This window comes from Corvus kubaryi, unplaced genomic scaffold (genome assembly GCF_017639235.1).
Source record: "Corvus kubaryi isolate FWS band 111438036 unplaced genomic scaffold, C.kubaryi_AGA036_p1.0 37308, whole genome shotgun sequence".
NCBI lineage: Eukaryota > Metazoa > Chordata > Aves > Passeriformes > Corvidae > Corvus > Corvus kubaryi.
Window position 1 is genome coordinate 10,614,824 of NW_024581096.1, and position 24,768 is coordinate 10,639,591.

At 37.8% G+C, this 24,768-nt stretch overlaps 1 protein-coding gene across 3 annotated transcripts in view; it reads left to right on the forward strand.

The window, feature by feature from the left end:
* Positions 1-24,768, forward strand: part of FYB1 (FYN binding protein 1) — a 63,251-nt gene that overhangs the window by 16,587 nt on the left and 21,896 nt on the right. For 2 of the 3 annotated variants that reach the window (XM_042028440.1, XM_042028442.1), the window contains exons 2-5: positions 6,693-7,827; positions 21,179-21,359; positions 23,002-23,051; positions 24,285-24,304. In XM_042028440.1, the coding sequence (XP_041884374.1) occupies positions 6,693-7,827; positions 21,179-21,359; positions 23,002-23,051; positions 24,285-24,304 (1,386 nt within the window). Of the gene's footprint in view, positions 1-795; positions 984-6,692; positions 7,828-21,178; positions 21,360-23,001; positions 23,052-24,284; positions 24,305-24,768 lie in introns of those variants that run through there. The other variant, XM_042028441.1, reaches the window with a different exon arrangement.

Here is a 24,768-nt window from a genome sequence, read left to right on the forward strand (position 1 = left end):
TAATAAACTTCTGAAGTAGCTGAGCTAGAAGTTTTTGTAAAATTAAGCTGGAAATATCATGCACTTTCAATACTTTAACACCCCAGAATGTTTCAAAAAATACTAAGAAGGTTGTGCAGAAGGAGAGTATAGTAGACCATGGAAAAGATTCAAATAACTTTTGATTAAGCTCAAGGACACACAGCTTTTCTTCTGCAATCTACTCCCCAAGCAGAGCTCCAGCAAATTCACTGAGCTGTATTTTGTAGAGGGTTCCGCCTTTGTGGTTTTGATTTACCTTCAGCACAAACACAAGTCTAGAATTTCTTGTGAAGCTTATTTACTCAGTATCAGCTTTTCTATCCTATATCATCCTTCAAACTCTTTGACTTTTGTAATGAACACACAGGAGGAAGGACAAAAGAAATGTATGATCATAGGTTTTTTAAAAAAATATCCACATCGTAGAAGTTTTTAAAACCTGGCCAGCAGAATCTCAAGATCCCACTGGCAAATGTGGGGGTGAAAATGAACACGTTAGCTGACACTTGGTGAGTGGGAATGTATGCAGGATTCTCAGCGGTAGCAGGGTGCTGGATTTGTGGCCAGTCCACCCTTTATGCCTGTAATTACCGCACACATTTCATTAGCAGCTATTCTATAAAGGCTCTACAAGCGTATGCACTGAAACAGCCTCACAGGACTATGCAATATGGGGTAAATGCAATACTTTTGGATATCACATGGTGCTTACTGCTGATGGCAGCAGCCAACCAGTCTGAACACACTTAAGTTCCCTTTTCCTCCAGCACTTCTTGCCTAATATCCTGGGGAGAGCAGTTACTGTTCATGGTAATGAAACCCACAAGTGTATCTTGTGAGAAGCAGAACTCCTCTTTAGCAAAAAGACCAGGCCGTTAAGTTGATACACCCGTGGATTGTTGCATTGAGGGAGCCAGTTTTTCTGCTTGTATCAAAATATTGGAGAGCTTTGGGATATCCAGGTAAACTGTTGTACATATTTGTCTTAAAAATAAGCGTGGAAAGTTCCAGAAGAAAAAGAATCAGTACAAGGTATTGAGTATAACTTAATTAACTGGAAATCTAGTTGTGGAGTTTACTTAGTTTAGGAGCTGAACAGATGCTAAGCTGACAAAATGGACTTTTCTGTCTCAAAGTTTTGTGTTTAGTTCTCTGAAATTTTACTAAAAGTGGTCCTAATTTAAGTGGCCTTTGCATTTTGAATTATAGCAGAAATTCTTTTTTAGTTATCCCTTTTGCATTAATTATCATTTCTTAAATTATGAGTAGGATATTTTTTAATATACTGTACTCTGGATTGAGATATCTGTGTATGTATTTAGTCAGTAGTTGGTCGGGGAAGATATTTTCCTTTCCAGGTATGAGTCAAAATGGTACTCACTGTCTTAAAATTGCACAAAATTTCTTTTAAAATCATATGGGATCCTGAAATTCTCAAAATAAGGGTAGGAACTTTGTGGTGACAGGAATTCCAAGTTTTTCTTCCTTGAGGCTTGGAGCATTCACTTTAGTGGGATAACCAGACAAATCAAACTTTCGTAAGATAGTGACTGTATACATTACTGTATAAATAGGGGTCCAAGTGAAGAGAAATCTGTTTCATTTCTGGGCAGATCTTGAGAAAGTTTACATTAATCTGAAAGAAATAATTCATAAAGGGTATGAGAAAGCATATGAGAAAAATAATTCTGAAAAGAAAATTATGAAATATCATGAAATTTTGTGTTTATATAAAACTATGTTGCAAAAATGCAATCCTTTTGAAGAAATGGATATTAACTAGTCTGTTTATATCAAATACAAATTCTTAATGGAAAAATTGAAGCCACCAGGCTTCTATTGTTGAAGACCAAGTTGTCAGTGGTTGATACTTCTGATTTTCACTTAAACAGGTACCAAAAAAATCCATTTAGAGAGAAATTTTGTGGTGAGCCTATTAGGACATAGGATGAATAGATGATCGTGCCTCCTTTCATACTTGGACCTTGCACATGGTCTTTGACAGAATTAGTTTGGGAACTACAAGTTCTACTACTTGTAGTAGTGTGGGATGTAATCTGGCTGTTCTGGTTGAGCCCTATGCCCTCACTTGTCCTGGTCTCAAACTCATCTGGAGAGATCCTTTTATTTTTCTGCGGTATGAGTAGCTGGTTTTATGATTAGGTAGAAGGTGAGAAAAAGTGATGAGAGAGATAAGAAAGGTGTAGAGGAATGCACAATGGAAAAAATACAGAGTAAACTGTAACCAGGCTGGAACACTGCCTTGTCTAATTTTGACAACCGTACGTCCTCATGTGTGTGCTGGTTTTGTCTTGCTGGTGTTAGAGGGATGTTTGAAATGATGCTCTCAGGATAACAGAGGCTGTCAGCTTCTCACTGAGGAATCCCTTTGATTGCTCTCTATCCTCTCCATCCTAGAGGTCTGCCTTTCATAAAAACCCTAGACAGAAGAATAGCATGTCTCCTCTGTCTTTAGTTATGAGGGCTCATTTCTCTTTTATAGCAACCATTGTATTAGCAAGTCTTGTTTGGCCAAACTGTGTCTCTTTGCCTTCCTTTCATGCTTCTGCTACACACATTCATAGGTGCAGAGCATTGCAACCTCTCGGCTCCACTTTCCAAATGCTGCACTTACTCTTGGAGGGAGTCTTCTTGAACTAGTAATTACAGCTAGACTCAAGGGGAAGAAAAGCAATTTGGAAATCTTTTCTGGAAACAGCAAAGTTGCATAATGATAATTCTGAGGTGTCTGGGAAAGAAAGTAGTCGAGCAATAATTTATCACAAATTCAGAATGGCACTAGCATGTAAACAAAAAGCTACACTGCCTCAAATCTATTAACTTCAGTAGAAGTTACATCAGACTTATATAGAGTTGCAAAATAATTTTCAGATCTATATTTTTCTATAATTAGCTGTGTAATTTTCCCTGTCTTTTTTGTCCATTTGCTTATTCCTTATATCCTGCCCATAGGTTAGAGCTCAATTCCCTTAGTGGTTATCAACTTTTCTGGTTATTTCGCTGTCACAGAATTCATGAGTAAGGACAGTTTTCTTCTTAAAGAGATAGCTTTTTAATCTTTATTTCATTACTCTCTAGCAAACTCATCAAGATCTGATTTTGAGTTTTTAAAGGGTATGTTTAGACCCCCGTCAGTTGGGAATAGAAATATAAAAGTTACAGCTGAGAAAAGATGGGGGTTTTATTCTTTATAAATCAGATCTGAATGTATTTTGAGTGAATTCTTTGTACAGTCAACAGTTACATATATTTCATTTGCCTAGTTAACGATTGTATGCACACACATCTGCTATTCTGTTCACTGATCCAGTGTTGCTGTTTGAAGAAAGAGTGGCCTCAAGGGGAAGTTGAAGTGAAATAATCTGTTGGCTTCACCAAGACAGGAAAATAAATAATAAAGTTATATTTATGCCAAGGCAAAAATATTTTTTTTGTTCAGGCTGCCAGTTGAGACTAAAATATCCATATTCAGGAAGAATACAACTGAAATTTTTTTTTGTATTTTCATTACAGCATACTTCTGTACAGAAATGTACAGCTATATTGTAAATTATCGAGAATTACGCTTGTTAACACTGAGGTGTAGCTAAGGTGTAGTTGTGGAACAATTCTGTACAAGTGTAACTTCGTACCTGTGTGAGTCTCTGCTGAAGGCAGTGGGGAGGCTGTGAAAGCTCTGTGTACACAAATATATCTAAGGCATGGGAACTAAAACCTGGGTATTGCTCTAGATTTGAGCAGACACATCTGAATAATGCAACCATCTTGTATCAAAGGAAATCTTACTGTGCTCCTTATGTGCTGCTTGCAGTTCAGATCAAAAGTTGAAAAGCCAAAATATTTTGCACTGAGTGCAAATAGAGATCAAAGAGAAAGTTCAGAAAATAACCCAAATAGCTTTTGCATGAGACTCCTCTTTTGCACGAGCTCCTCTTTTGCACAGACACTTTGAGCTTTAGAGGGGAAGGATAGGGGGAACTTAATCTCTCTTCGGAATCTTTTCAAGTTCCCATTTCATGATTTACAACCTACTGTATGTGATAATGGAATAGGTAACTGCTTCTGGGAAGGGAAGCACAGAAACTGTGGAGATTACTCTATGGGCAGGGCCACAAACAAAAAATTTTCTTTTTTCCCCAGTTCCCCGCTGTCTACCTGACCAGTCAGGCTGTGCATTAGAATCTACAATATGATTTCTAACATGACACTTATGAAGGCAGACATTAGTGATGTACATTAAAGAGAAGCAGAAAGATTTCACCAAGTTTCTTACTCTGTTTTGATTCTTATTATTACCTTTACCACTTACTATTCAAGTTAAGTAAATGAAAGAGGTTTTATTGTTGATTGTAAACTCTTCCACATGTCCAGGAGCCTTTTACTCTTGCTGAGCTTGTAAGTGTGCATGACTAGGGCGAGGTTTATTCACAATGTTGGGAAGAAATTTATTTTAAAAAATCCATTGACACTCCTAATATGGCAGTAATGAATGGTTCAGTGCATTTGAAAGCATGTATGAATATAATTTGTGTAATTCATGTAATCTTGCTATTGCAAACGTAGAAAACTTCTCAGAAACCATATATCATAATAATAAAATTTTCTTCAAAGCCACATTCCCAGTTTGCTAAAGGTCTACATGCTGAATGGCTGTTGCTCATAAAAAGTATTGTCATTTGCACAGTATGTTTTCTTGTATTTCAAATAGAAAAAGTGGAAAAGGAATCAATTTGTTGCTATGACTTTCAAAAGAAATGAGCTGCTGAGTTGGCCAAGCAGCTGATCAAATCTTAACTTAGAAGCTCTGAAGACTTCAGACGTAAGCTATAATTACGGTATCTGTGGTGGTCTAAATTTTGTTACAGACCTTAAAAAAAATCATTAATTAGTACTAAGTCAAAAGAGGTCAGAGATGAAAGGCTTTGTTATTCTCTCTGGCGTTGCAGTTGGCTAAACTCTCTAAATGGGTAAAATCAGTGCCTTGTGAGGTATTGTGGGACAAGTCTTGAATGATTAATGATACATATATGTACCTCTGCAATGTAATTGTGTGTGTATGTGTGAGTGCATGTGCATCAAACAGCAGTAGATGGCTTAACCCTGATAATCTCCATAGTAAATGTGTACTTCCTCCCTTCTCTGTATGTGCAAAAACACCCAACAATGTGGTTCTCTGGGTAAAAGTTTTCATTATGTCTGTCTTGTTTTGGCTGCATTTAATGTGAGTAATTTGTAGCTCAACACAATCAGTTTGGAAAGATTGAATTTCTCGGCAATGCTGACAGATTGGGATAGTTACCTTTAAGTTGCAGAAGTTTCAGGTATATAACTACTCCAGCATAGCAGGCTGTTTATGTAATGAGATACCATCAAACAGAAGGCAAAAGGAGCAAAAGCCCAATTGAGAAGCTCTTGTTATTGAAGTTAAAAAAAAAAAAATTCACTGAACACTCGCTGAACACTCGCTGAGTGAAGACACAGTTCATTCTTAAACCTCTAATTTTTTTTTCAAACACCAATTTATTATGCTTTGTAGCAATACTCCTTTGTTTATAAACAGATGCTTCAGAACTCTTCCTAGTTATAACATTCCTGCTTTATATCATAAGTTTTACATTTTAACTCACACAGGAAATCCAGGTCCTACTTGTGAATTGGATGTAGTAATATATCTGCCATAGCTGCACCCCTGCTGCCACTGTCAGCTGGGAGAGGACTCCTTGCTCCAGAGCATTCCTGGTACCCAAAGGTGGCCCCTGCCCAGTGAGTGGGACCAACTCACTGCCTTTTGCTCCCATCCTGCACTGTGATGTGTTTTATTTTTCCTGAATTCAAATGTTTTGAGCTTTTGGGTTCAGTTCCTATTAAGACTGTTCCTGTAAGTTATTGAATTGGGCTGACCAATTAAAACATCTATTTTTGAATGAAGCTGGGTTTTATTCTCTTGGAATTGCTCAACTTCTTTTTTTTAAAGACTTCTTTTTAACAATATCTGGGGGTATTGATTGTCTTTTCTTTCAGTTTTACTTCACATATTGTCCTTTGCTGTCCACACATGCACAGTTTTATTCAGATAAAAAATGGAGAATAGAAACAGGGACAAAGTGAGGGTGGGGGGAACGGCAAGTAAGAAAACTGCTGAGAAAGGAAAGAAAAATTGGCACACACGTACACCAACCAGAAGAATTTCTGTTTTCACAAAGGAACTTGTAGTTCTCCCAAGAGTTAGCAGGAATAACACAAATCTGGGTACATTCTTCCAGGTTCCAGTAACCTATGCTTCTCATCACAGGACAGTCAAATTTTTAGGTGTGTTGATTTTAAAGTTATACATATTTTCTTACATTTATTATGTGTCCAGTTCACAATTCCAGAAGTAAACAGAAATTATAATATGCCCAAAAAGACCTGCAGCACCTGAAAGGCAGTACTTGAATGAAAATTTTAAAATATTGTATAAACGCTACAAGGATACAACAAAATGCTCAGCTTCTCTTAACCCTACAGGAAGATGAGCTGTAACACCTCCTCAGCCAATCAGCAGTACTAAAGCCTCAGACCAGGAAACTCTTTAAAGTACAGTATTTGAGAACATTGCAACAGGACTTACCCACTGCTGCCCTTTCTTTTTCTCTTCTTTATGTTTATAGAGTTGCAAGCCACGTGTGAAGTTACTTATGGAGAAATTTGAGGGAGGTAACAGAGACACAGAGGATATGTCAAACAGTCGACCCATCAAAATGCCAAGACAAGATGTCCCTACAGGAATACAGACAAGGAAAGCAGTACTTGAGAAATTTGCAAGTAAAGGATATGAAGCATGTTCTCCAGGACCCAGTACCCTTCAAAAACCTGTTCAGCCTAAGCCTCCTCTGGGAGTCAAGCCTTCAAGTGATGACAAAACAGAGAAAGATCCAAACCCACCACATTTGAACCCAGTGGCACAAAGGTTTGGTGTTCAGCTTCAGCCCACTAACAGAGGAAATGATGAAAAAACTGCATGCACTAAATTCTCTATCAAAACCAGTGACCCATCAAGAGAAGACCCAAAGCCTTTGAACCCAAAACCTGCGTGGAACAAGTTCCTTTCTCCTCCTGATAAAGAAAAAAGTTCTCTGGGACCAAAACCAAATTTAAATTTTGTACCACAGGAGAGTGAGGCAAAACCAGAATTTTCAAAAGTAGCTGCAGTTAAGGAAAAATTAAGGTCTGCAACACAAGAAAATGAGCCCAAGCCTCCTGTTTCTAAACCACCTCTTGCACAGAAGCCTTCTCTAAACAATGAGGTATCTCAGAATGAAGACACTTCTAATAAAAGTGGTTTTCTGCAAAGACTGTCAGGACCTAGAACAAATACACACGCACTCCCAGAAGCAAAGGAAATGGGTGAAAATAGTAACTCTGCTGCAGAAGCTGCAGGCAGTCATTTTCCTAAAATAACTCTGAAGCCTACTGGCCACAGGTCCAGCTTATCAAAAGGAACCCCCAAAACTGTGGAGGAAAACACTGAAGAAAAGGGAATGAGTGCTGCCAAGAACATCTTCCTCAACAAAATCATCCAGGAAGAATCAGGTTCTTCTCATAAATTCCATAAGATGAATACAGCACTTGCTGCAGAAAGACCATCAGGTGAACCACAAGATAAAGAGGATGAGGACAGGAGTTCTAAAATGCCCAAGCGGAAAACCTTGCCCTCAGTGTTCAAGCTGGGCCAGCCCCCACAGAAGCCAAGCAGACCCCCCGTTGTGCACCTGGGAAAGTTCCGGAAGAGCCGCCAAAAAAATAGTAAGTCCACTCTGTTTTGCTTCCTTAGCTTTTTGATGCATTTAGTACCAGTTCAATTTCAGATGGAATCTCCTCTTCTGTTCAGAAATAACATGACACATGTGCATCAGAAAACCCCTTAGAGCTTTAACTTAGGCTTGTGTCTCTTGCATACGGGACAGAAATTAAAATTATGTTCTCTATCCCTCGGCAATAAAGTACAGGATGAATGTTGATGGTACTGGGTTCATCTGTTTCTCAAAACTACTCAGATGCAGCTATAACTTGTGTCAGGGAGTATTTTCTCAACAGACATTTAAGTCCTGATTTAATTAAACAGATCAAACTTAGATTATTCAATTTTCAGCATAGATGGTGAGAAAGGGGGATGCCCAATGGTGTGATTCAGAGCTCTAAAGTAGCTGACAATGGATGCTCTAACTCCATGCTGTGCATGTGTGGTACATCAGGTAAATTCATGTGATTTAGTTGATACATAATTTTTCCTTGTACCTTCTGTGTCTAGAATACAGCATGGCTTGTGTTTCAGCAGTTCTGAATACACATAAGGTTGCTCTTCCTGAGGCCAAAGAAGTTCAGAGGGGCTATGGCAGGATGAAAAAGCTCAGAGCTGATTTCTCTCAAGACAAAAAAACCTCACTAAAAACACAGAGTCTGCATGCAACTATATGTTGTGTTATTATTTATTCCACTCAAATATTAGGAGTGTATCAGTAATAAAAAATGTACTTTTTTTTCAGCTGCTGTATTCTGGCTTTCCTTTGTTACCCTACAGTTAAGGAAATGTTCTCACAAATCCAAGATCAGGCCAAGATCCTCAAATGGGCAAATTTGTGTATGTCTTTAAAATAAATACGCCCATATACAATCTCAATATAGAAAGGCAGCATTTTCAGCCAACTACACCAGTAAATGTTTTGGTTAAATAAGAAGAGTAAGAGCTCTGCTAGTTAAAACTTTGAGAAGTCCTGACAAAGGCTGGGAACACAGAAAATGACAATTTTTTTAAATACATTTTTTCATTAAGTAATTAATGGAGGAATTTTTATTTCTTGTTCTGCTCGTTGTCTTTTTCAGATTTTTTTTCTGGTTCCCATTCAGTTATCAACGCAAAGCATTTTTTTTCACCTCTTTTTAAAACTGAGCATAAGAAGTATTTATCCTGTGCATTTTAAATTAACACTGTGAGCAGGGCTGTAAGAATAATATCAGAATTTTTTCCTAGAAGCAGGGTGTCCAGTCGTCACTAACCAGGGGTAAGAACAGCCACCACCTTGATGAGTCATGGGAACATGAGCTAAGGGTAGAGATGCCCAGCATGGTGGCACAGGTGGTTTTCCAAATATGTTGCAAAACTCACACACAACTAAGTAGAAATGAAGGATCAGACATGGTCTTCTCTATCTCACAGTCATAGGGGCAGATCAAGACTGAAAGATTTAGGGACCATATCCATGAGAAGCTGTTCATAGTGTCCCTGAACTTCAGCCTTTCCCCCCAGAGCTGGCATGTAGATCTTGATGTTCTGTTTGGCTTTAATTGATGCGGCCCATTTCTTTGTGGCCAGAAGTCTGCACAGAACAGTTCTGGTGGACAGACAAGGTGTTCTAGAGTGAATCCTGTACTCCTTTTCAGCTCAACAGTTATTCATTGCTGATGTGTTTCTTGGAGCATAAATAAAATCTACTTGGTTTGGAAGGGTCGTTAAACTGAACTGTATTTTTTTTCTTAACTGTCATTTCAAGAATCAAAGTCATGTCAGGAAGACACCGCAGCACAGATTCTTCCTGCTCATTACTGTGTCCTGATGAACAGAAGATTGCCATGGTTGCTTAATTTGTTGCTGTGATCCAGGTGCTGAATATAAAGAAAAAGCAAATGAAAATAATTTTTCCATGCAACAAAGCTTTCTGAGATCTAACCTTTGGTCTGATATAGGGCAAAAGTTAGGCTTTGCATTGTCCTTTGAGAAGAGGAAACCTCCACTCATAGTGGTTTTTACATTTGTGTTAGGAGCTTGTGCCTGCATTACAGAAAAGCTTGTACTGCCCAATTTAAAACAGGAGTTTGAGCTCTGCCTTCTCAGAGGTATCAATTCACCCCTTTTTCTTTGGTTGTTATCCTTGCCCATGAAACCTGTTTTACTGGTTTTTGAAAACAAGTATTCATTGGGCATGACATGACATTAAATGTTAGAGGCAGAAGGACTTAGTTTTGACACAGCAGTCTCAGTTATGTGTGGGAGAAGGACTTAAATCATCCACCATGCCTGCATGAATATTAAGGGATGTTAGTTTGCTGTTGGCCTTGCTGTGGATTAGAAATTTTCACCTAGTCCTGAAAAACTTCATGATAAAACTTCTGTAGATACAAATGTCTTTGTTAGGAAAGTCTGACTATTGAAGTGCTCCTATTTTCCAGTGAAGGCAGTCTTTAAGAAATTCCTGTCTGGGCTTGAGAATACATGGCAGAATAGTAAATAGTAAATGGCAAAATAGTAAAAATAGTAAATGCCCCATTTACGGCAATTTTCCCCGAGGGATCATATTTATGTCAGCTAAGAATCAATGAGACGCATGTGTTTTCAGTGTCCAGAAAATAATACCAACTATATTGTTTGATAATAAACACCCAAGGTGTTAGGAAAAAAGAAGAGAAACCAAGTAGTTTTGCTGACAGCTTTCCACGTGAGGCCGCAACTGTAGTGTTGCTTTCCAAGGAGAACTGCACAGAGTGTAGTGGGATCATACAGGTACAGGTGGCCACACACACAAAGTCAGATGGAGGCTGAGACCCCCAGTGCTCTCCATACCTCTGCACAACTCATGAACAATTAACACTGGGGCTTCAGTTTTTCAGTGAACAAGAAGTGGGCACATGGCTGTCAGTCTGCTTCAGTCAGGGAGAAAATTCTTCAGAATTTTTAAGAGCTTCCACAGCAAAGAATATTAAGGCTATGGAGGAAAACCCTGCCACTCTGGAGTTTTTGCAGCATTACCTTCAAAGGTCAAGGATTTGCCACATAATTCTCCTAAAATATGTGGGCAAAATTGTAAATTAAACTACTAGTATGGCTTACAACATTGAAAAAGATAAATCACTGCAATTTAAAAATCAATTCAACCATCCTGACAGAAATATGGATGAGACGGTTATTTCTCTGTCTTAGTTAGTTAGTTAGTTAGTTAGTTATCTGCTTAAGAAAACAGATAAATCAACATTGAGTGTTTCCTTGCAGGAATTGCTCTGAGTGCAACTTTCTGCTTTTGTGCATAAGGAAGCAAAAGTACACAAAATCTATTGCAAATTAATATTTAAACTCATTGTACTTGATTATTTCCGTAGCTACAACTGTCTGCAACATTTTCCAAATGTCTTAGAGTATATTTTTATTTTTAAAGGAATAAATTTTATCCATTTAGCATCAGAAGACAGCTCTCCGTTGTGCATTGTCAAAGCTTCTGCAACTGGCAGAAGATATACCCCTATATATCTCAAATTTTGTTTGTTAGGGCTTATGTGCACTTGTTCCCTTCAAGATTATCTGATTCTAGTAAATTAACAGTAAGACATGGGTTTTTTGTATCATGGGATGGAGGCATAGAAAACTATTTTTCTCATGTATACACTTGTTAGAGTCTACACATGAATTCTAGAGTTGTTCCTGCAGCTAAGTCCCATTGAGTCAGCTATAACCATTCCTGAGTGGAGGCTTCAGAGTCTAAGATGCAAAATTTCGGACACAGAAGAGAAACCATGACAGTGAACCTGTTAATTTTGGTAAGAGGTTTGACACGTTGTTTGAATGGCTTTTAAATCAAAGTATACAACATGTTCATACAATCTGTCCGGACCTCTGCAAAGGACTGAATGAAGCACATGACCTGTTATGCTCTACTTGAAACCATTGCCCACCTTCCAACACGGTCTGTGCTGGACAGATTTAACACAGTGTCTTGAGGATTACACTATATACAACAGCAGCCTTTTGATGTGCTAAGAACAGTAGTTAGAAAGGAAAATTCATAAGGCTGAAGAACAGCCATGAGTTTGTCATGGAAGGTGACAGAAGGGAAGCTACTAAAGAAAAAAAAGCAAAACTGATGGAACTGAGTAATTCTTTCTGCTTAGTAATATTTCCTTAATTTAATTTCTGAAATCTTGTTATTTTGTACACCTGTTTTGATTCACAAGAAGAAACACCTACTTATGCACCTTCATCATATGGTTGCATTATATGGGTCACAATACAAAAGCATCTCTGCTGTACCAAAGTTTCAAGTGTTCTGAAACCTGTCTAGATTCCAGAAAATAATGTGAACACAGAGCATATCTAAAAATTTAGAGATTGATAAAAATTATAAGAACAGGCTGAAAGTTTCCCATTCTTCAAGTTGACACATACTTTGCTTAAAGCCTACTTTACAACTATTTTTAGCAAGGGAGTGTATCCAGCAAATCACATTACTTTACAGACAGCTTTATGGTCGAGTTGGAAAAGATCCCCTTTTCCCCAATACACAAAGGTACTGTGGTGATGGAGTTCTGGACATGTTGCTGATACCATTACTGGAGAATGCATCTTGAACCCTAAAGGTGTCTAGATCAAAAACAATGCTTTGTAGTCTGTTTACTTGTAATTACAAGAATGATTAGCATATAATTCCCGTATTTGAAGTTTGATATGTACTGAAATTTCTCTCTGAGCTGAAAGTCCTAATTTCTCCGTACTCTTTAAATATTTCCTTAGCAGCTCACAGAGGTAAAACCTATGCACAGAAACAATCTGTGCCCTACAGGTGCACGCATTTTAATCTTTTAATTTTTTAGACCTTTTTTGACTCACAGGGAAAAATGCTCTTACTGAATCTTCATCATTTGGTAGCATTAAATGGGTAACACAGCACAAATTAATATAGTTCATTATAGAAAAATATATTTAAAAAACCATAGTTCTTTATAGTTCATATATAGAAAACTTTCAGTCATTCTTAAAAGTTTTGATCTTAAATGCTACAATAAATATTCGGTATTAATAGAGACAAAAAAAACCCCAAGCATTTCATAGTAAAGCTGTTAGGAAGATTTGGAAATTGTATCTAACAGTTGTTTTTATTCTAAAAGGTTCATTTTAATGAAGAACATTCCTGAGGTCATTGGTTTCCTCTTGAAATTGAACCCTCCTCAGATATGTGTATTTGGAACAATGATGTTCCTTGTCTGCAAATTCTGAAGAGAAAATATGCAGACTTCCACTATCCAAATGCAGGACTTTGTTGCATGGGATTTTTTAATGAAAATTATTTTTTATATACCATGCTATGTATGATGTAATTATTTTTCACATTGAAAAACAGGTATAAAATTATAAAACCCTTCGTCATTATTTTATTTTGGGAAATAGTCGCATTTAAGAAAATTTTTCCAGTAAGTTTTCTTTTGCTTGCCTTTGCATCATTGTACACATTGTCTTTTGCCTTCTCTTTCAAATATAAATGAATTACAAAAGATTAGTTTTAAATTATTGCTATCTTACATGTACTCCATCTCTGAATGTTTTCAATTTTTTTTCTTTTTTCTTGCATGTGAAATAATACCATGCAGCATAAAATTAATTGACGCAGGTTTATAAATATTTTTTATTAAAATCAGAAGTAGTCATTAAGGCTTTTTATCAGACAAATGAAAAGTTTCAACTGCAGTTCAATTGGGAATTAATTTTATGTTCCCCTTTAGATAAGGATAGGCTTCTGTCTATGATAACACATCTGCAGTTGGAAATCACTCTCCTTATGCCAGTCAGCACTGCTCAGGTGAAGAACTAGTAATATCTAACCTCATATTTAGTCACCACAAGGCTCAGTCCTGTAAACTTTTACATACTGAAGTACTTTGGGTGAAACTGTGAGCTTTCTTTTGGGAGTCAGACTATGTGCATGCTTAATATTTTTCAGCCATCAACCTTAAATGTAGATTTAGATGCTCACTTTCATGTGCTGTATATTCTTCATCTGCTTGTCTCTACGTACCTGGAATGGGAAAAGTCCGCTACCAGGTATGGAGTCTAGGACTTAATATGTCAACTCTATGACAGTTTTGAGAATATAAGGGATGGAATAGGTTTTAAATGTTGTGTGAAATGCCCTTAAGGTAGTCTGTGAATGTGTCGTGGAAAGATTTTCCAATTGAGACCAATGAGAAGTTGTGGGTGAGGGTCCATAGTGTCGTAGAGTCCCCAGGCACGTGCAAAGGAGAGCTGCTTTATTGCAAAAACCTGGCATTTTTAAGCAGTTAGCCAGTTACCAGTTACATAGTTTTAAAGCATAGCAAACAAAATTCAACCAACCACCATACACCACGATGTGAACACCCGATGGTTATAAAACATGTTTTTCTACCCCTAATTCAGCTGTGTCTCTTTCCCAGAGTCCTTTTCTACTTAGCCGAAGTAACAGACCTGAGCCATGATTTTACAAGGTCTTCCCTTTATAAAGCCTTACTTACCAGTAACAAGAAGTTTTGCTTAAAAAAGGACAAATTCTCCTCCTGCTTTGATCATCTTTTTCATGATGTGTGAGCAACCATCAGCAAAGTGATCTGAAAAAGTATGCAGACTTAGGTCTTCATTTTCCCCTTTTCACTTTGTCTGAAATTCCACCCATTTGGGATGTAATTTTGTTTGCACACAGGAGAAAAAAAGGAGCTTAACCGCCTAACTTTGAGGAGAATCGGGAGAGATGAGGAGAATAAAAGAAAAGAAAATTCATAAAGGATTGTGCCTAGGCATTTTTAAAAGTAGGGTCTGGACTCAAGGAGAGCAGCAACCAGAAACTTTCTGTGCTCTTTGTTTTCAAGGTGTGAGCAGTGTTGCAACAGAACTTTGTTGCTATAGTATGTGTAACAAAAGCATAATCAAAGGCACTGAGTTTCAGCTCTGTTGTAAGTTTACCTGCTCACTTTGAGCAGCTCCAAAGCAGCGTAATAGTGAAACCTGAAACCATGGTTTGTATCTAAACGAAAATGTGGTTAGGGAAGCAGAGCACAGCTCTCTGCACATTACAAATGAAGTAGGAAGTGGCTGATCAGCTGCTGGAGATGTTGTTGCACGTTCTTATTTAACCCTCTGTAAAACCCAGAAAGCTTCCCAGGCCTGGCATGTAGAAGTGGTGAAGTGCTTTGCACTAAAACTGAAAAGCATGTTGGCTTTGCAGAGTAGCCCAAAAGCATTTTGCTTTATAAAAGGATTCTTTCAAAATGCAAGTCTTTCTGATGTGTAACTGCTTCAAAAATCCTGAAGTCATTTTATCATGATAACTATAAAAATTCACTAAGTATTTTAAAATTACAAGCATTTTTTCCTGCAGAATATTTGACATTTCCTTGTAGTACATGCTCATTGTCAGGTTTTCTCAACATTACTAAAAGCAGGAATCTACACCACACCAGGAGCTACCAGTCCCCCTGCATCAGGGGTCAAAGGGAATAAGGTCTCACCAAATGCCACACTCTAGGCCAAAGAAAGAAGATGTGGTTTTAGGATGCAAAGTCAAGAATCAGTTTTTCCCTCGCATGTGCAAGAGACTGCATTATTATGGAACAGATTTTCTTACACATGTATATGTATTTATGCTGTGTATTTTTGGTGAAGTAGGTATGATGAGAGCAAACTAGTGCTATGCATTGCTGTTCAGTTCCAGATTTATTTAGGATGCAATCTTGAACCAGAAATTTCTGGATTGAGGCAATGGATAGGCTGGATGCTACAGCCTGATACCTTAAACATCATAAAGAGTTCAGTCTTTGTAGTTAAGTTGGGACTGTTAGGAGACTGGAGGCCAGGCTATTGCATTTGCAAGAGACTGTGTTGCTGATAAGATCAACACAGCTATTCTGAGCTAACTGGGATTTCTAAGGCTTTGAGAGCAGGTATATATTGCTGCTGCAGACCAGCCAAAGATGAGAAAAGTATGAGTAACTGAAGCCAGACCACCCTCTGCTAGAACGGGATATTTTCCTGCTTCAAGGGGGATTATCAAAATTATTATGTGTCATTGCTGCCAGTTAAAAGCTTTGTGCCAAATAAACACATTCTATTGCAATACTGATTGGATTGAACAGCCAGGTTTGTATCTTCAGCCAATGGATGTAGAACTTGTGGGTGTGTGTGCTAAAAAATATGGGGGACTTTTTCCCTTTGACAGCTTCTGTTCTGTTCAGGTTGATGATTGGATATTCACCTTCTTCTGTGTGCCAATCTCTCACCCAAACACTGAGATATCCTGGTATTTAGGGAGGTGATAAATAGAGACATGTCATTTAAGCTTTATTATTACTGGAGCCAAAATCACCCTTGCACATGAGTCCAATTCATTTTACAATTTTGAAAAACAGAGAACCATCTGTGACCAAAGGACTGGTTCCCATAAGATTACCATCCCACCAACTAGTGCTTGTTCCAGGTGTACTCCACTATGGACTCTGAGCAGTGCTAGAACTTCCCTTCATTTTGCAACATACTTAAGGTATTAGCATCTCAGGACAGCACTTTAGTAGGTTGAGAATGGCTTTTTCTCATTCTGCCCTGAATGCTTTTGCCCACATAGAATTCACAGGTTCCAAAATAGCTGGACTTCTAATTTCTCTTTGAGTTCACATGGAAGTGGCATAGAAATTATAGAGTACTCTTATATGCAGGTTGATTTCTTCTGCTGTTGAACACAGAATATCTGGACATGAAGGGAAGATGAGATCTTTCTCTAGATGTCATACTGGCTACCAAAGATGTATCAGTGGTCAAAGTCACAAGTATTTCATCAAGACAGCCTTAGTGTCCTTCACTTCCCGATAAACAGACACTCCCAAGAATGTAAGTGACCTTTTGGCCACTGCCCATATGGAAGTTGTTTGAGAAGGTTCTCCAAGAACACAAGAAACATTTTTGCAGAGTTCTGTGCACAGTTGTACTGTAAGTGCTGAGGATCTGGGCATGATTAAAGAAGTTTAATGCCACATGCAGCAGTGTAATGGGATATTTGAGACATTCTGTGGACAGTTTTTATGGCAAGTTTCTCTATACAGCTGCAGTCCCTTTCCATCTGTTCTTTTGTTTCTTTTTGAAGAGCTTCAGCTTCTGCCTCTGTTTATTCAGTGCAGCACAACATGTGATAAAAACTGAGAATCCTAAGAAGAGAGAAGAGGCTATTTGGAAACTGAGGTGTTAGCTGTCAAACTTGCCACACAGTGACCTCCCTTAACACTGTTTACTGTGATGAGAGTGCTGCAGGTGCATGTGAAGCCAGGATGTAGTTTCAGCTTGATTTCTTGATCTGAGTGTTGGCAGCTGACTGCTGTTCCACTACCTCCACAGAGCTTTTCCATGTTTTTATAGTACCATGTCCCAAATTAAAAAAAAAAAAGAAAAAAAGGAACTGGAGTCAAAATAAAGTGCTGCATTAAACTAGCAAAAAACACACTATTGAAATGTTATGATAGCTTTTGCTCAGCAGGCCTGATTATAACACCTTTTTTTTCCAAACAGGTTTTCAGCATGTCACTTCCCTACCCAACTCATTGCACTATTTTCAGTATTAGAATTAGCGTATTTTACTCCTACATCAGTCTTGGTCATAAGTGTAGCTAATTAAGCTAATTACAACTCTAAAGGCTGAGAGGAGTCAGTTCTGATAGTTCAAAAATAAAAAAGCAGTACTTCCATTAATACAATGATCATTTAGTTAGTGTTAGATTATAGCAAACTACAAAATTAAAAAGGACAGGTTGTTCAACCTTTATACTTAAAAATAAGCACTTAATCTAAAATGCATGTGGTGTCTTTCCCTGACTCAGTTTCCTATAGCTTAGATTTGGCTCTTGAGAGACATCAGATGAAAGAAGTATTATGCACAGAGACTTGGGAAGAACTTTTACCTTAGCCCTACAAACTTATCTCAAGAAGTAATAAAATATGATGACATAATGTTCATATGCATGTTGTTCATATGCATGTTGTTCATACGCATACACCACATTGTATTAGGGCAACATAGATATAACCACAGAAAAACTGATACAGGATTCCCTATTAGAACACAAAAATAAATTTGAGAGTATCATTAGTGCCAATTAACATGGCTTTCACGAAAACAAAACAAAACAACAACTAAACAAAACCAACCAACCAACCAAAAAACCAGACTCCTTTTTGGTTGTTTTCTTTGATTAGAATCTAGAATTCAGCTGCAGATACATGTTGTCAGTGGTATTTATCTTTATCAGGGGTTTTTAAAAAATGAGAAATTATAGTTGGTAAAGTTTGTGGATGAATAAAGACTGTGAAGAATTAAAAGCTAACATATAGTCCACAGATACACAGGTACAACAAGAGCACAGTCATGTGTAACCTTGGCTCATTTAAGCAAAGTTTGCTTTTATTCAAATGCAATTGTACATGTATATTGAAGAAATGTAAACCATACCTGCAAAACAAGGTAGCGTAATGCTTTGGAGAAAAAAATCTAGTTATAAGCAACATGGCAATTGGGTAAGGACTATGATGAGACACGAGTATAATGCATAAGGGTTATCAGCTTGTAACTCTTAATTCTTGGAGTTTTACCCTTAAGGAATTTTCATAGAGCTACAAAGTTTTTGAATAAAAACTTTTTGCTCATGGGCATTAGTCAGGAGTCTGCACTTCCAAAACAGGAGGAGGGATGACAATTGGAGAAAATACTGAAACCCCCTGGATGCAATCAGTAGCGTTATGGCCAGATGAAGAATGACTTGCAATTTTCATCTCTACATGTGGCAGACAAGTGCATGCTGTGTAGAATTCCAGTGCCAGATTTTTTAAAGTATTGGAAAGGTTGGAGAGATAACAGAAATAGCTACAAATTAATTGCTACATGGGGGGGGAAAAAAAAAAAAAAAAAAAAAAGCACCTTAATTTGAGATTTTAAATGCTGAGTCTAAAGTCACTGAAAAGAAATCTGAGTGATATATTAATTTCAGTGGTGTCAATACATTATAGGTATAAAACAGTGGTAAAAAAAAGGCTTTTGATCCTGTGTGCAAAGGTAAAAATAAAAGTAACAGAACCTGAAGCCTGAGGTACTTAGGAAACAGTAAGATGCAGGTTTTAATAGTGAGCAAACTTAAAGAAACAAGTACCACTACAAAAACACTGTAGTATCTTTCTCAACACCCCTCAAACAACTGAAAGACACATTTTAGCCAAAATGTTACTTTAGTATATCTCTAGCTGTTGAGCTCAATGTAGCAGCAAATATTTCAAATGTGATGTAACGCACAGCACAGCAGTCAAAGGATGTCAGCATTGAATTGGAAGGGATATAAAGAAGTTGTTTGTCACTATGTTGATATCCATCCCTATGTATAAGGTAAGAACAACTGTACTAGAATTCATTCATCCCATAAATTTATCCTACTTCTTCAACATGGACCTCAGGCGTGGAAATTTCACTTTCACTATTCGAAAGTGCCACCCAACAATGTTGCTGGTCTTTAAACACATTACTTATTGCCTCTTCACTGTGGAAAAGAAGGGGAAAAATATAAATTATCCCTTTCTTCACTACCAGAGACTTAGGTCATTCATTTTGTTCTCCCCCAATCTTACCATGTTTCCCTAAACAACCACCATTTGTTCAATATATTCAGGAGTTCATGTTTTCTAGAGCTCATTCTTGCTATTCTCCTTTGGGTACTCTCCAGCTGGCACACATTAACCCTGCTGTAGCCTCCTCAGTACTAAGAGGAAGGATTATTTCACTTGATTTTTGGGCTATATTTTTGAATAAAAGGATAAAAAGATAAGTGGCACAAATTTAATCTTGGCATATCTTAAATTGTAAGGATCTTCTCTTGCAGGATGAATGTTTCTTAACAAAAACCACAGAAGAAGTCACATGTGTAATCATCAGTGTTGGGTCTATGGGTACTTTGTTGTTTAAGAAATGGAGGAACTGAACAGGTTTAAAACGCGCTGTTGTTCATATGTATGTTGACAAGTTGGTCCAAGCATCCATGAAGAAAAATATATCCACATGTTTTTGAGTTGTTTGGTAGTAAGGAGAAAAACTGTCAACTTGATAATTTCACTTTACTTTCCATGTGAGATATGGAAAGGTCCATCAAAAAGTTATCAATACCCCTTTTCCTGTCAATCCCAAGGACAGAATTCCAGACACCCAAGAAGCTAAAAAAGCCCTTCCAATAGCTTCTTGCAACTTTCAGTCTTGATATTAAACTTTAGTAAATATTTGTCATTGTTCTGTGTTTGAGACACTTTTTTTCAGTGTAGTGAACATCTCCTTTGCTTGACAAGATTTTAATCTCTCACAGGTGTGAACTTAAGGAAAATTGCCAGAAGACAAGGGGTTTCTTCTCAGCTCTAATTGATTTTAACAGAACTCTGTGCTTTTTCCTTCTGTTCTCCTCTTCCTTGGATTTTCTTGGATTTGTGTCCATGCAGCTGGAGAGAATTCTTTTTGGGTAGCTTTTAATCCACTGGTACTTCAAAACAAATAATACTTCAAAAACATCATGGCATCCAAACCGTGACTTAATTTGCTTGTGTAGAATAAGTTCTCTCAAAATGAACCCTCAGAGAAATGGTTGGTATGGTTTGGCTGTGGCTTGTGCAGGGAGCATGAATTCAGTGCCGCACACATGCACACCAGCTCACTTGTGTAATTGTGGCTTCTGTGCCTGGTGCACAGCACTGTCATTTTTTTAAGGCTACACATGTCTCTTGAGGGTGTAGCTTCTCTGCAGCTTCTCAAACTGCCACTTTTCTAGTCTGAGCTTGCTAGAAAATTAAGTCCAGTCTTTTACAACTTACATTAAAAACGTATTTGAAGATGTTCAGAGACCTGAACCTCTCTTAATAAATGCCAAAATATGTTTTCGTCTCTCATTCCCTCCCATAAAACTCTTTCTCTGAGCAACAAAAACTCAGCAAGACTGCATCAGTGCTCACACGAAACTCTGCAGTTGGTCTTTTCAAGCAAATTGTGGAATTAAATTATAATTTAGTTTTAAAACACAGGTGCTAATATATTGGATGAACTTTGATGGTTTTGTGTCTTGTTCATGTCTTGGCAAAGACATTTTCAAGGCCTTGTACGGGCAAAACATTATTGAATGCAGTCTCTTCCCCTCTACTCTGGTAAGATAATGCAACAAAAATATTTAAGAGCAGGTTCAACAAAATATACTTTCTCTGGGGTGTGTGCAGTACTGGTATTTTAGCCAAAACTTCATTGAACACAGCAAGGTTCCTTCCTCAGCTGTTTTCCTGATAAATTCAGTCTGTTCTGCTTTATTTCAGATCCTAAAAATGAAGGTTTGAAACAGAAAACACCTTCTTCAGCAGCACTTGCCCTACCAATAGCTCCATCACACTCTGCTGTGCAGTTGCCACCTCCTCCACCAGCCTCTCACCCATCGCTGCAGGTGCCAGCAGCTCCCAGTCTGCCTCCCAGAAACATCAAGCCCAGCTCTGAAACAATGTGAGTGAACATAAGCCACAAGGGCTTTATTTTCTCACTTTTCTCTGCCTATCACTTTCCTCTTGCAGCAGCAGGTGAAGGCTGCAGGAATTCCAGGTTTCTGAGAGAGGGCTGTCTCACACTACTTGCCTTATCCCACCCTATACCTGGCCTGTTTAGAATTAGCTTTTATTAGTTTGAACCCTCCATCTATTCAGTTGTTTCCCTGAATTGTCTTATCTGTAACAACACTTTTTTGCCTTGTGGGTGAGGGAAGCGAGAAGGGAACAGACTGGTTTTTTATGCCAGAACGATCCAAAGACTTTAAACACTGATAGAAAATCAGTTTCATCAATAGCTGAAGGTTTTCCTTGAATTTTTCTGGGCAAAGAGGGAAAGGAGGGTCAGGTCTATGAGTCAATACCCCAGGAAGCAGCTTTGCAAGCTGGAGGAACTGAGCTCAGCACTGCTTGTGAAACTGCACTGAGGCGGTGTCGTGGCCTTGTGTGATAACCCTGAGAAGCCTCTGTTGATATGGGGCTCCTTTCTTTATCCTTCTTTGGAGAGCTGCGTACAAAAGCGGAACCTCGGCTGACACCGTTATAAGTACTTGAATCCAGCATCAAAACTGACCAGAATCAAGCTGAGCCTGAATAATGAGCTGCTCTCTGGCCAGCAGGTACTGCAAAGAGCATCAAACAGCAGGCAGGGAGAGTTAGAGAGACGTGTCCAACTCAGTGCTGTGTCATAGCATTAGTCCTGCCTCACAGCCACAGCACCTGCAGTAGCCATCCTGAATATCATCCTCTTTACCAAGGCATGGGAGCCAAGTTTGTCTTCAGAGACCTGTGAAATGTACCTCCAGATGCCTTGTCTGTTCTCCCATTCCTGTGTGCCCTGTGAAGTCTTATCTGCTGAAAATGTGTGTCTGGGTGCTGACACCTTTGCTTTCACCTGTCTTCATGCTTTCCCATCAAGCCAATTTTAGAACATCCCATTCTGATTTCAAGTCCTTTCTTTGATTTTACCTCTTCGATGATGACTGGCAGCCCTTGTTTTCTTTCAGCTGTTACAAGGCATTATAAAGTTAAAAGTTGCTGATATTATTAGTTATATTCTCAATTCATTTTCTTTATTCTCTCATTTGGAGAACATTTAAAATCTAAGAGCACTGGAGACATTTTACCTGGCCTAACCTTATACCATTGTTTCTCTTGTCTGTAGTTTAGACTTTAAGCCCCAACAAGTCAAAGTCTCAGAGCTATATTTAACATTGAGCAAAAGTCTGGCATTGTCCTTTTGCATTGTGTAAGAAGCCTGCACCTGCAAAAAAGGTTAAAAAGCCCAACAGATCTTTCCATTCAGTCAGCTCATCTGCCTATTATATTTTTCATACCACATTCATCTTCATGGTATCTGAGTGCCTTCAGCTCACTTGATGGTTTTTACTCAGGATAAAGGTGGGCCCATCTGAAACACGGAGTCACAGTCAGGGAGACCAATTTAGAAAATCTAGTGTGTACTAAGTAGGATATAGGGCTCAATAGACTGTTCAGGCTTTGTATAAAATAGATAATAAAAAGCACCAGAAAAATGGTGTATGAAAATGTAATCATAAAACCATCTTCATAGGTTTCACATGCCCATTTTTTCATACTTACAGAAGCCCAGAGAATGAAGAAAATTATGATGACGTTGAATTTGTTTCACAGGGTAAGATGCATGCATTTAATAGATTTAATTAATGGCTACTATGAGAATCTGTAAGCATATTGTATTTGTAAGATAAACAAAAGTATGTTGTATTCAAGAGTGATCTGTGTAACTAATTATACTGGTTCCGCAACTTTATCGGTGAAGATGGTTGTCTCCTAACACTAATAGATCTACTGTTCTGTGATTAATATGACAGACTCTCAGAAACTGCTTTAAATTTCTTTCTTCCCCTCCCTGCCCTGTTTTTTGGTTTGGTTTTTTTGGGTTTTTTTGGGGGTTTTTTGTTTGTTTGTTTGTTTGTTTTTTGTTTTTTTGGTTGTTTTTGTTTGTTTGTTTGTTTTGTTGTTGTTGTTTGGGTTTTTTTGATAGAAATTTGCTGGGACCATAAATCACCAGATTTTCAAACCCGAACTAAAAGGAATGCTGCTCTTTCAGAGTTGACATTACGTGGTCTGGTGAAGGAGGCACTGTTTCATACTTGATTAAAAAAAGAAAAACCTGTTGACTGTGCTTTTACTGTCGCTTTGTGGTCTGACTCAGTGAGAGGCAGTGAGTTGTACCAGGAGCAGCAGAGAAGCAGATTGTGGCACAAAGAATTTCAATCTGCCTTCTGTTCCCTCCTTGGTGGCACTCGGTCTGTGCCAGCCACACTGTGCATCATTTAGTGTGCTAGCCATCCATGACTTACAGCAGGGCAGGCTGTGGAGCTGAAACCAAGCTTTTCTTACCTACCTGCCTGCAGACTAAGGAGGAAGCAGGAGAGTCTCAGAATATCTTCTCCTGCTGCCCAGGGCAGAGGCTGGCTTAGGAAAAGAGCCTTTGAGCTACTTATGCAGCTGTGGGGCTAGTGCAAAAAAGTTCTTTGATGTCTGTTTGGATTTATTAGGTTTTTGACAATTACTTTTTCATATAAATAGCCATTTTTGTAAACAAATAGCATAGGTAAATTCACCAATGTCATTAAATATTTTTTAGAACAAATTTTCCACTTTTAAAATATAAATATAAATATACTATTTGTAGACATTTTTAGTTTACAGCGTTCTACAAAAGCAGTATAGAAAAACTCTGATTTTTGCATTCATACCATCCTCAAAAAACAGAAGCCTGTACATATTTCTAGTTAATAACACTGATGTTATTAACGGTTTTAAATAGTTAATGCTAGAATGAATTCTTTTCTGTACAGGAAAAAAATAAATATCCTGGTTTTACTTTTTCTTCCTATAGGTCATGGAAATACACAGAGGGTAAGTGCTATTTGCTGACACAAACCTATCCTTTTTTAGCAAAAACTCACAAATGTAGTAAAACCTCTTCAACACATTAGACAATTAATGGCAGATTTAATGCAGTGTATTGACAGTAAGTTGTAGAAACAATTATTTGTTGTGAAGGGTAGAAATAAAGTCAAGGAAGCAGAGTAAACTGGAATAAATTATCAAAGCTGGCTACACACCAAAAATGGTTTAAAAAAAAGAAAGTGCAAAACTACACCTTGTATTACCACTGACATTTCATTTCACTGGAATTTTCCAGAAATAATAGAAATAAGGGCCCTATTCCATTCTAGCAATAGAATATATCAGTTAATATTTCCGTTAATTGCAGATTTTTATCAGTATGTTTAAGTGCCTGGCTATATAAGGACAAAAACAGTTTCTTGGACCCTAATCTGAATCCCATTTAGATCCTTAGTATTCCAGTTTAAATA